General features: G+C 44.8%; 1 protein-coding gene across 1 annotated transcript; it reads left to right on the plus strand.

The window, feature by feature from the left end:
- The first annotated feature begins 1,950 nt into the window (after positions 1–1,950).
- RAB33A (RAB33A, member RAS oncogene family) lies at positions 1,951–10,404 on the plus strand. Its single transcript, XM_083422784.1, has 2 exons — positions 1,951–2,504; positions 9,792–10,404. Exons 1-2 carry the CDS (start codon positions 2,310–2,312, stop codon positions 10,245–10,247), a joined length of 651 nt encoding a protein of 216 aa, XP_083278910.1. The 5' UTR covers positions 1,951–2,309; the 3' UTR covers positions 10,248–10,404.
- The last annotated feature ends 1,802 nt before the right edge of the window (positions 10,405–12,206 follow it).

Consider the following 12,206-nt stretch of genomic DNA (forward strand, 5'->3'; position numbering starts at 1 on the left):
GCCATAATCATGTGCCAATATCATTTCTGTATCCCAGGTGGTGGTCAACACTTTTTAGGATCCAAAGGCACATTTGCAATCCTGAGCAACGTATTGTAGGCACCACGTATAATGTGAGCACTGATCTAAGGCTTGGCAGAATTCTAAGATCGCTTCAGCAAGAAACAACTGAGCCTAAACTTTGTATAGTAGCAGCAGCAGCTTAATTCTAACTGTCATCCTCACCAGCATTGTAAGATGCTGCTTTGCTGAAGCAGGTGCCAACCCCTTCAGCAATTCTGCCACAAGCAGGAGAGCTTCTGGTTTCACCTGGTCTTCTGCTCTGGAATTCTCCACGGATGACAACAGTCACAGCTGAAAAACTTCATGCACCCTTTAACATGCCAGGAGAACAAAAACCCTGTTTACCACCAAGCACCATTTGTGGAAGGCGTCTCCTTCTGGGCATTTTCCTCTATCTATGAGGTTGACCTTATTCAGTTAGAACTGAGAACCACTTGCCCATAGTCTTATTATTTATTCTGATTACCTTATGAATACTGCACAATTAATTATATTCATCTGCCCCAGCTGCAACAAAACATGTCTCTCCTGCATCAGTCTCTACAGCCATAGCACTGCAACCTTTTGACTTCACACCCAAAGGTGCACTCCTCCATTGTTGCCCAAGACAGACGCCAACCAGTTATATTCCATTTAGTTAGTCGCTACTTCTAGACCAGATTAAAACAGCAAACCTAAAATTATATACCAAACCCAACAGAATTCACATTGGAGTCACTTATGGGTAAGCATGTTTAAAGATGACAACTCTGCAGCACAATCTTATCCACGCTAACAGTAAAATCCTAACCAAATCTCAGAAGTAAATTTCAGTGGAATTTAAAGGTAAAGGGACCCCTGACCATTAGGTCCAGTCGTGACCGACTCTGGGGTTGCGGCGCTCATCTCGCTTTATTGGCCGAGGGAGCCGGCATACAGCTTCCAGGTCATGTGGCCAGCATGACTAAGCCACTTCTGGTGAACCAGAGCAGCGCACGGAAATGCCGTTTACCTTCCCGCCGGAGTGGTACCTATTTATCTACTTGTACTTCGACGTGCTTTCGAACTGCTAGGTTGGCAGGAGCAGGGACCGAGCAACGGGAGCTCACCCCGTCACGGGGATTCGAACTGCCAATCTTCTGATTGGCAAGTCCTAGGCTCTGTGGTTTAACCCACAGCGCCACCCGCGACCCATAAGCCACCCACGTCCCATCAGTGGAATTTAGTCCCAGGTAAATGGGGTTAAGATTACAGCCTAACCTGAGAGCATATGCCATTGAATCTTCTGTGTTGGATCAAGGTTCTTTTTTTGAGGGGTGGGCATATGCAGCTCCTTGCCAAGGGCACAAGGGGCCCTAGCTAGGCCACTGGCCAGGGCTAGTCAATGTGGAGCCCTCCAGATGTTGTTGGGATGCAGATTCCCATCAGCCCCAGCAAGCATAGACCAAAGTCAGGGATGATGGGAGCTGAAGTCCAAGAAGCATAATTTTTTGCTGGACTCGCCCAAGGTCAAGTTAGCTTCATGAGTGAGGATTTTAGCCAGTATCTTCCCAGTCCTATCCCGACATTCTCAGCAATACAGCCCCCCACCGACATTGGAGCGCGTTGTTTAGGCAGCATGTGTTCGTTCCATCACTGTAAACATGAGAGGCCTCCGTACGTGTCTTCTATTATAATTGTTTTTACATTCCTTTGAGCAGCAGAACGTGGGTCACCAAGCACCCCCGTCTCAGATGTTAGCAAGCGCTAAGGAAATGAGCACATTTCCATGCGCAGCAGGGGATGAACAGTTAGGAGCTGAGAGAGCCGGCAAGCAAGCGGGGGCCACCCAGGCTTATTGGTTTCCCTCGTCCTGCCTTCTAGTTGGCTACGCGCAACACAAGGCGCCGGTGGGGTGCTGCTAAGGTTCCGCCTTTGGGGCTGTGCCCTGGAAGCCGGCTGGGTGTCGGCAGCCAATGGAAACGCGGAGCGATGGGCGGCTCCTGGCCGGTGACTCGAGGGTGCTCCCGCAGCTGCGACTCATTACTTAAATGCGGCTGGCTGGACCGTCAGCTTGGAGTCTTGTAGGCAGGGAGCTGTGTTTCGTCCCGGTCGCCATGCCGGCCGTACTGAGCCAACCCTGAGCTTTTCCGTCGAGTCCTGCCTTCGTTGGGTTTGCTTATTTGTTCCTTTTACGCGGCGCGTTCCTCCCGCTCTCGCGCTACGGAAAAGCCGAGCCTTATCCTCGCCTAGCCTGCTCGCCAGCGCCGACGGCGTGTCCTTCCAGAATGGAGCTGGAAGCCTCGATGGAGCAGTCCGTTCAGACGCGCATCTTCAAGATCATCGTCATTGGCGACTCCAACGTGGGCAAGACCTGCCTGACTGTGCGCTTCTGCGGGGGAGCCTTCCCGGCAAACACCGAAGCCACCATCGGCGTGGACTTCAGGGAGAAGGCGGTGGAGATTGAGGGAGAGCACATCAAGGTACAGCAGGAAGAAAAGCAGGGAGGGAAGAGGGAGAGAGCGGGGGAGCCGGGCCTGGTGCACACAGCCTTTTCTGGGAGCCGGGTCCTCCTTCCAGGTGGCTTCGTCTGTTGTTATCGGGGTGTTTTTTTTAAGCAACCATAATTGAGGATGCTGCTTCTGAAAGCTCCGCTCGTCTTCTATTGCTGCCATGTCTGAAAGGATGTAGGGCGCCCCATGGAGGTGTGGAGAGCTGGGGAGCAAAAAATCGATGGGCTCCCGGAGAAGCAGGCTATAGAACCCTGTTTGGTCTTGGGAGAGTAACGGGAAACCAGTATAAGACAGCCTAGGGGAGGAGGAGCAACAGTAGGCAAGCCACCCTGAACTGCAAGCTTCTTAAGGCACGGTGTGTAAGATGTATATATTTTGTCTAATCCAAATCCTGCTGCTGGTCTCCTCACCACCATCTTAATATGCTCACAAAAACCCTATTGGGTGGGAAATGATGAGGGAGGGAGAGACAGCAAAACGAGGACTGGCCCAGTAAACTTAATGGCTAAGTAAGGATTTGAAGGGCCGTAAATCTGTGGTAGAGCTCCTGCTTTGCATGCAGAAGGTCCCAGGTTCAATCCTTGATAAAGCTGGAAGAAAGAACCCTGCCTGCAACCCTGGATAGGCTCTGCTATTCAGTAGAGACAGACCAATGGCTGACTGTGTTGCATGTATATTCTCCCTAACTACTTACATCATTCTGGCTCCAGGTTCTTCTGAAGGTTGGGGTATTAATTTCACAGTGACTAATTTCTAAAATTACAAGTGTTTTAGGGCTCCACAGTGTCTGGAAGTCAAGTGTGGTGGAAGCATTCCCCGTCCCTCACCCCCAACTTGGCAACTCCCGATTGCTAAAGCTGGTTGTGATGCCCTATAGTGGCAAGAGAAAAAGAGGGCCAGGGCATAGTGCTCACTGCATTTACATCACTTCATTACTCAACTACTTGATGACTTGCATCTGTGAACTGACACCCTCCTCCCCTGTTATGCCTGGTATGAAAGTTCTGGCTTCAGTGCTGGAATCTGTGATGGCCTTTTCCTACAGGCAGTTCACTACCATGTCCATAATCAATTGGCATGCATGAATGAACCAGCCTCCATAACTGTACTGTGCTCAGATGCTCTGTTCTTTATGATACTTCACATGTTTCACTAAGCAAACACCTCCTTCCCAGTAGAATGGACAAGGTGTGGGGGAGATACACTGGTAGAAGGGGGAGGTATGAGCAGGGCCAAGATTTCAGTGCATTCTCACAGTCACATCACACAGCCCAGAAACTGTACTCAGCCCTGGTGCTTCTGTTATGCAGACTTCTGTTGAGGTCTCTGTGTGATTGCACAAGGACTACCTATACTGTGGGATTCTGATGCTGTTATTAACTCTGGATGTTTTAGTTTTGGATCACTTTTGCACACCAGGAATTAAGGACTGGATATATGTGTCCTGGTTCAGTCATCTCTGCTACATCCTTGTAATGTTAGGCCAATCGAGAGCACACATATTGACATTGGGGATGGGAGAAGAAAGATATAAAATCCAGAATATTTAGATATCATAAAATCGGCATCTGCAGAAGTGTTCAGATTGCTCAGTTACAGTAAATTCCAGGGCAAAGTATATGTTACATACTAATTCCATACTCAGTTTAAGAAGGATATGGACAAGCTGGAATGTATGCAGAGGGTAACCAAGAGGATCAAGGGTTTGGAAACCAAGCCTTATGAGGAATGGTTGTAGGAGTTTGGTAAGTTTAGGGTTCCTTCCAACTCTACAATCATATGCTTCTATGAGTCATAGACCTTTAAAGAGCAAAAATTCATATAGGAGATTGCCTATACTAACCTTTCTCTTTTTTTCTCTTATTTCCAGTAATTTTTTATTATTTTCCTTATTCATACTTTAACAATACAATACAGTAAATCATATAATTACTTTAGTTCTGCCAAGCTCACAACTTCCCATCCGCTGAAGGGATACTTCAGCGAGTATCCCTTATTTTCTTACATTGCATATTCTATTTATTTAATCTTATATCTGCCATACAATGTAAGAGCTATTTCAATCCTGCCAGTGTTTTTAAAGTTTTACAATTGTCTTTTATATACACCATAAATTTACTCCAACTTTCTTGAAACCTCTGGTCATCCTGGTTCTAAATTCTTCCCATCAGTTTGGCTAACTCTGCATAACTCATAATTTTCGTCTGCCACTCCACAATGGTAGGGACTTCTTGCACTTTCCAGTTTGGGGCAAGCATATTTCTTGCTGCAGCTGTGGCATACATAAAGAATCTTTGGTCTACTTTATTAATTTATTTCACCATCAAACCCAACAAAAAGGCTTCTGGTTTTTTGGGAAAAGTGTACTTAAATATTTTCTTAAGTTCATTATAAATTAGCTCCCAAAAGTTCTTAACTTTATCACAAGTCCACCACATATGATAGAAATCTCCATCCACCTCTTTGCACTTCCAACATTTTTTATCCTTCATCCTGTACATTTTTGCCAGCTTTACCACTGTTAAATGCCACCTATAGATCATTTTCTTTAGGTTTTCTTTTAAAGCCGTACATGCCGTAAATTTCATATTTATCTTCCATAACTCATACCATGCATCCAATTCAATATTATGCCCAAAATCTATAGCCCATTTTATCATTGCTTCTTTCATTTCCTCATCTTTTGTAAACCATTCTAATAACAAATCATACATTTTGGATAATGTTTTACCTCTGCCTTCTATTAAGTCTATTTGAAATCTTGATTTTTTGTCTTCAGACCCAACTTTCTTTGTGTCATCCTTCAGTATATCATTAAGCTGATGGTATTGCAGCCAGCCTGTAAGCATACCTTCTCTTTGATCATATGGCTTAAGTTTTATCCCTTGTTCCATTTTTCTAGTAATTTTTCTAGTACCGGTAATTTATTCTTTCCCTCCATGTTAACTTTCTTGATGGTCAACACTTCTATTGGCAATATCCACCATGGGGTTTTCCTTTCCAATAATTTTTTTATTTCTTTCCCACACCTCATAGATTGACCTTCTTATCATATGGTTTAAAAAACCTTTATGGACCTTTATTTTATCATAACACAGGTACGAGTGCCACCCGTACCTGTTATCATGCCCTTCTAAATCCAAAAGGTCTGTGTTTTCCAGTGTTGTCCATTCTTTTAGCCATACGAGGCAGGACGCTTCATCTTCATGTCTGGTAGGGCAAATCTGCCTCTTTCTTTTTTATCTATCAAAATTTTCATTTTAATCCTCGGCTTCTTTCCCTGCCAAACAAATCTCGACAGTATTTTTTGCCACTCTCTACATTGTCCTGTCCCCTTAATCACAGGAATTGTTTGGAACAAGAATAACATTCTAGGTAAAACATTCATCTTAATCACCAATATTCTGCCCAGGAAAGAGAGTTTCAGCCTATCCCAAATTTCTAGATCTTTCTTAAACTCTCTCCATATAGTATCATAATAATCTTTATACAAATTTATATTTTTTGTTGTCAACCATATTCTGAGGTATTTCACTTTCTTAGTCACCATGATTCCTGTCTCCTGTTGCAATTCCTCTGTCTCTTCCTCATGTTTTTAACTAACATTATTGGTCTTTTCTCAAAGGTATTGAAGCCATATATCTAGAACAAAAAGCCAAACTTATTATAAATAATAATTTGTCGGACACTTTTGAAATTTCCAAGGGGGCCAGACAGGGGTGTTCCCTGTCACCTTTGGTGTTTATTACAGCTTTGGAAGTTCTAAATAAGAATTTGAGAGAAACATCAGAAATTAGAGGGGTTAGGGTGGGAGTAAAAGAGTTTAAAATAAAAGCGTTTGCTGTCGATCTAGTTATAACATTAGAAGATCCAAAGAAAAGTGTACAAGAAGTCCTGCAGAAAATAGAGGAATTTGGCAAAGTGGCGGTGTTTAAACTTAATATACTAACCTTTCTCAACTTGATGCTCTCTAGGGGGTTTGGATTACAATTAACATCATCCCTTACCACTGGTCATGCTGGCTGGGACTGATGAGAGTTATAGTCCAAAAATCTGGAGGGCATCAGGCTGGGAAAGGCTGGTCTACATGGACAACCAATAGGGTTTTGACATGGATCTTTCCCAACCCTACCTGAAGATGCCAGGGCTTGGACTTGGACCTTTTGCATGGAAAACATATACTCCATAACTGAGCTACAGCCCCTTCCGAAAGAGCAGGTGCTCATGGGATTCAACCCCACCTCAAACTCTACAGAGCAGTTTCATAAGCATTCAGCCATAGCATCTGACGTGTCCACCACTCTCACGTCCACCTTTCTCCTTTTTCTATCCACAGTTCCCAAGCGCAGTTCAGAACAGTAGGGAATTTTGTTCAGGAGAGGGAGTTAGTGTAGTTGCAGTTATATTTACCTAAGGTTAGGGACGCGGGTGGCGCTGTGGGTTAAACCACAGAGCCTAGGACTTGCCAATCAGAAGGTCGGCGGTTCGAATCCCCATGACGGGGTGAGCTCCCGTTGTTCAGTTGCTGCTCCTGCCAACCTAGCAGTTCGAAAACACGAAGTGCAAGTAGATATATAGGTACCAATCCGGCGGGAAGGTAAATGGTGTTTCTGTGCGCTGCTCTGGTTCGCCAGAAGTGGCTTAGTCATGCTGGTCACATGACCCGGAAGCTGTACGCCGGCTCCCTTGGCCAGTAAAGCAAGATGAGCGGCAACCCCAGAGTCGTCCGCGACTGGACCTAATGGTCAGGGGTCCCTTTACCTTTACTTTTCCTAAGGTTAACAAGCTGCTGCAGTCAACATTATTCCCTGTCCTGCTCAACTGTCAAAGGTAAAAGAGCTCTGCCTTCCCTTGCATCTGATAGCTCATTCTCTTTGTTTCTCCTTTTTAAAGAAAACTGCAGATACCCCAGTGGTCAGGATGCATGCAGTTGTGGGTTCTGACCTGGAGTGCCCAAATAGATGTAATGTTTAAAAACGTCTTTCTTTCTTTTTAATGCTTTAAAAAAAGGGAGGTTGACAGTGGAGAGCTGGCAAGAAACATTTTGCTTGACCCTTTTCTCACTGCAATTTCTTAACTGCAAACCTCTCCCCCCACAGCAGCTTTTTCCTGCCACTCAGGGTTGTAAACGCACATGTTACCCTCTGTATGGCAAGCTTGCATCCTCTCCCAACCACATGAACATGTTCTCTAAAAATAACCCCATATAATGTGAGTGTGTGGGTACATGCAGTCAAAATGACCGTTGCTCTCATTCCCCATAGCTAAGGGATGGTTTGGCGTAATGTTAAGTCTGAACTCTGAGGCTTGGGGTTTGTCACACTCCGAACAAACCATGAACTGTAGCCAAGGTTTGCTTTTGGATTACTGTTCATGCCTTATCTGCAGGAGGCAACCCATAATGCTAAGCCAGAGCATGCTTTAGTTCCAGGTACTAGCATGGGAACAGGATGACCCTGGGAGAAAGTGAAGCAGCCACTATTCTTTTTTACTGTGAGAATCCACACACTAGTGCATTCATGCTTAGCTGTGGTTTTGGCTTAGTGCTGCAGGCAAACTGCACCAGGCTGTGGGAAAAGTCACTTCAAATATAAAGCCATCACAGCAGACCAAGATCTGCATGCAAACCTTTCTCCTGGAAGAGCCTGCCTGCCCCAGGTTACAGAGAAGATGCAGTGTGTGTGTTTTTTTAATTAAAAAAACAACAAAAAGCAAGGAAGCATTCAAGAGTGGAACCAGCCCACATGGTCTTAAGCCAGGCATGTGCAAAGTCCATTTCAGGGGCCTAATCCAGCCCGGCGGTCGATTTAATTTGGTCGGCCCTCATGCATGTTCACTTCATCAAATCTGGCCCTCTTTGAAAAAAAGTATGGGCACCCCTGTCTTAAGCACTGCAGTGTATTCCTATTGCCTCATGAATGCAGACCCAGTTTCCTTGAAGCTCCTCTGCCTCCAGGCCCTCAGAAAACCTTCTGAGGACAAAGATTGGCCATTTGGCCTTGTTTTGCTTCAAGACCAGATTACAAAGGCTAACATGTGGAAGAGATTGCTGGTTGTGGGAAAAGATTAGGTGAAGGGAGGTCAATTCATGTTTACTCAACTAAGAAAGGTGTGGGCTAGGAAGTAGGCCCATGTCATCTTGTTAATCTCTCCTTGCCTCAGCTGGGGAGAAGGCTGACCCTACCTATGAAATGGGTCATATTAGGGAATAATAACTCTATAATTGTAGAAAAAACTTTAATTGACTTTGATTTTATTGAATTCATAATCTTTTAGGCTTCTATATTTGATTTTTATTTAATATACCCCTTCAGCATATTTTTCTTGTGAAGCAGTTTATAAATCCGCATATATTTTAAACTAGATCACAACCAATACACACTTTTACCACTTTAAAAGTTAGAGCTTCTCCCAAAAAATCCTGAGAACAGTAGTTTACCCCTACAGAGCACTGCAGGCAAACTACATTTCCCAGCATTCATTAGGGGAAAACCATGTGCTTTAAATGGTGTGGATATGACCTTAGATAATGTGGTGGCCTAAGTGTGTCAGACTAAGGGTCCAGCTTCAAATCGTGAATCAGCCACAAAGCTCAGAAGATGAATTGGGAGAAATCTCAGCCATACCAGGGGGTTATATAAAATAAAAGAGGGAGGAAAAACCATGTGGGACACTCTGGGCTTCCTGAAGAAAAAGCTGGATATAAATGGAGGCTGAACGTTTCCTGTCAGCTGTTAAAATATTCTAGCATTTCCTTCAGAGCTCATTTGCCCTGTTCCTGTCTTGGGTGCATACATGCACGCTCGCGCACACACACACGTGCGCACGCACACACACAGTGGCTGGGTCTGTGAGCTTCCTTGTTAGTACAGTACAGTACAGCACGGGCATTGTGGAGATTTGTTTCAGTGGCAACTTGTAGCTGCCTGCTGCCTCAGATGGGTGAGCCCAGAGCCTGCCAAAAGCATTTTATTGAGGGCCTTCATATGAGCATAGATAGCTGCCCTATAGCCAGTCAGACCTTTTGTCCTTCCAGATCAATATTATCAACAAAGATTGGGAGCAACTCTTGAGGATTTAGGCAGGGGACATTCCACCTGTAATTGAACCAGGGATTGTATACAGGCAAAGCAGGTTGCTCATACCTTGAGCTATGGATCTTCCTTCACATCGACCCTTAATGCTGTAGCTGATCCTGCATGAATGTACTCTCTACCTGGCTTGCAGACTCTTCAGAAATTCTGCTCTGTTCCACAGGTGCAGGTCTGGGACACAGCAGGCCAGGAAAGGTTCCGGAAGAGCATGGTGGAGCACTACTACCGCAATGTGCATGCTGTTGTCTTCGTCTATGATGTCACCAAGATGGCTTCCTTCATCAATCTTAAGACCTGGATTGAGGAGTGCAATGGCCATGCAGTCCCTGCCCTTGTCCCTAAAGTGCTTGTGGGAAACAAGTGTGACTTGCGGGACCAGATCCAGGTGCCATCCAGCATGGCCCTGAAGTTTGCTGATGCACATAATATGCTTTTGTTTGAAACCTCAGCCAAGGACCCCAAAGAAAGTCAGAATGTGGAATCTATTTTCATGTGTCTGGCTTGCCGGCTGAAGGCCCAGAAGTCTCTACTTTATCGGGATATGGAGAGGCAGCAGGGGAAGGCACCTAGAATGACGCTTAATGCAGACGGGAGCAGCAAAAACCCTTGTCCCTGCTGAACTGCTGAGGTTGCAATTCCTGACCATTTAATGGGTATGTGTGTGACTGTGAGTGAGAAGGGCAGGTGGTTTTGTCCTTCGATGAACTGAAACAAGACTCGCTTGTCTCAATCTAAGTTAAATGTTAAGTTAATAATAAAATTTGTATGGCATTCAACTGGTTTGGTTGTAGCTTTGTTTCTGCTGGTTTGTGATCTGAACAAGCCCTTGTGATAAACACCTTCACTGAAGATGGGTGCTGGGTAACGTGACTGGTTTTATTGGTATGTTAACAGGAAAAACAACAACCCTGGTGTACTTTTGCAAAGGCTGCACAATATTCACTCATTTCCCATGCATAGGTTCAAAGGATGAAGTAAATGTTCTGGTCTCCTCTCTTCCTGACTAGATTAACCAGGATGCTCAGTACTGAACAGAGCAGTGCTCACTGACTTGAGTTGGAGCTGATCTCTGAGCTGACCCATCACCCATCAAAGATTGGCTGAAAGGTTGGATCCTAGTGCTCATTGATGTGTCACTTCCAATATTGTCAGTTTGCTTTAAAAGGCCTGGTTCCTAAACTATATTACCAGGGGATGGAGGAGCTGCTATGACATAATGATGCCAGCTACATTAAATGTCATAGTTTCTCCATTGATGTGCTTGAGCAATCATCTCTTCTATCCTTGGGGACATTTAAAAATAGCCACTTCAGTCTACCTAGTTGTCTGTTATTTTCTCCACTTACACAGCTAGTTAGCTATTAGGGGGCTGGCATTATATAGGGCAGGGCGGGAGGAAGGAATAAGAACATAGGATTTTGCCTTATGCTGAGTTGAATGAATTGGTCCGTCAAGCTCTAGAGTTTTGGACAGGGTACCCTACTAACCGTACCTGGTGACGCCAGGGGTTGAACCTGAGACTGTCTGTATGCATGGCACATGCTCTAGCACTAAGCATCTTCCTCAATGCAGCATGGGCAAGTGTTTCCCCTTGCACATTTTTTTTAACTATCTGCAAAACTCCTGGTTAGCCTAACTCCAGTGGTCTCTCTCTTTTGTACAAGGATTGTGTTGTTTTGGCTCCAACTCTCTAAGCATGAAAGGACTTGAATTGGCATTAGTATATCATAAAATCATAGGATTGTAGAGTTGAAAAGGACCATAAGGATCATCTAATTTAACCCCCTACAATGCAGGAACCTTTACCCAAAATGGGGCTCAAACCCACAACCCTCAGATTAAAAGGTCTCACGCTCTACTGACTGAGCTATCCCAGCAAATCCATCCAAACCTGCAACAGAATCTGCAAGAGAATGTTGCATTATGAACTGCTCCTGCTCAGGATACTCCATTCCATTCCCCCTCCTTCCTTATTTTCCACCCCACTGCCTCCAGCTGTCAATTAGCATTCTGTGGCATCTGATCATGCTCAGAGTCCTCAATGGTTTTCCCCTTTAGGGGCTTTTTTCACAAAGATAAAATAAAATGTTTTGTACTTTGTAAATCTTGGAGTTACCCTGATCCTGCTGATGCCTCCCTATCACACATGGGAAGTACTATTTTGGTTACATATGCAATGACACTCACCACCTGCACATTAAAAATAGAGGGAATTGTGATGGTTTCTTAATGGAGATGGGGAATCCCATTTAAATTTCTCTGATCAGGCATAAAACTAGCCTAGGTCATCTCTGAGGAGTGTCCGGCTCTTTGTGGGAGGAGAAACACCATCATGGGAAAGAACCACATAATTGATGGGGTCCGTATGGATCTTGTGAAACATTTACTGATACATCAGCTTTTGTGGATTAGAGCAGAGATGGGGAACAAGCTACTCTCTATATGGGCATGGGGTATATAGCTCCGTGGTAGAGCATCTGCTTTGCATGCAGAAGATCTCAGGTTTAATGTTGACATCTCCAGGTTGAACTGGGAATGCCCCTGTCTGACACATGGAGAGGTGCTGCAAGCTACAGTA

This window comes from Podarcis tiliguerta, assembly GCF_965153285.1.
Source record: "Podarcis tiliguerta genome assembly, chromosome: Z".
NCBI lineage: Eukaryota > Metazoa > Chordata > Lepidosauria > Squamata > Lacertidae > Podarcis > Podarcis tiliguerta.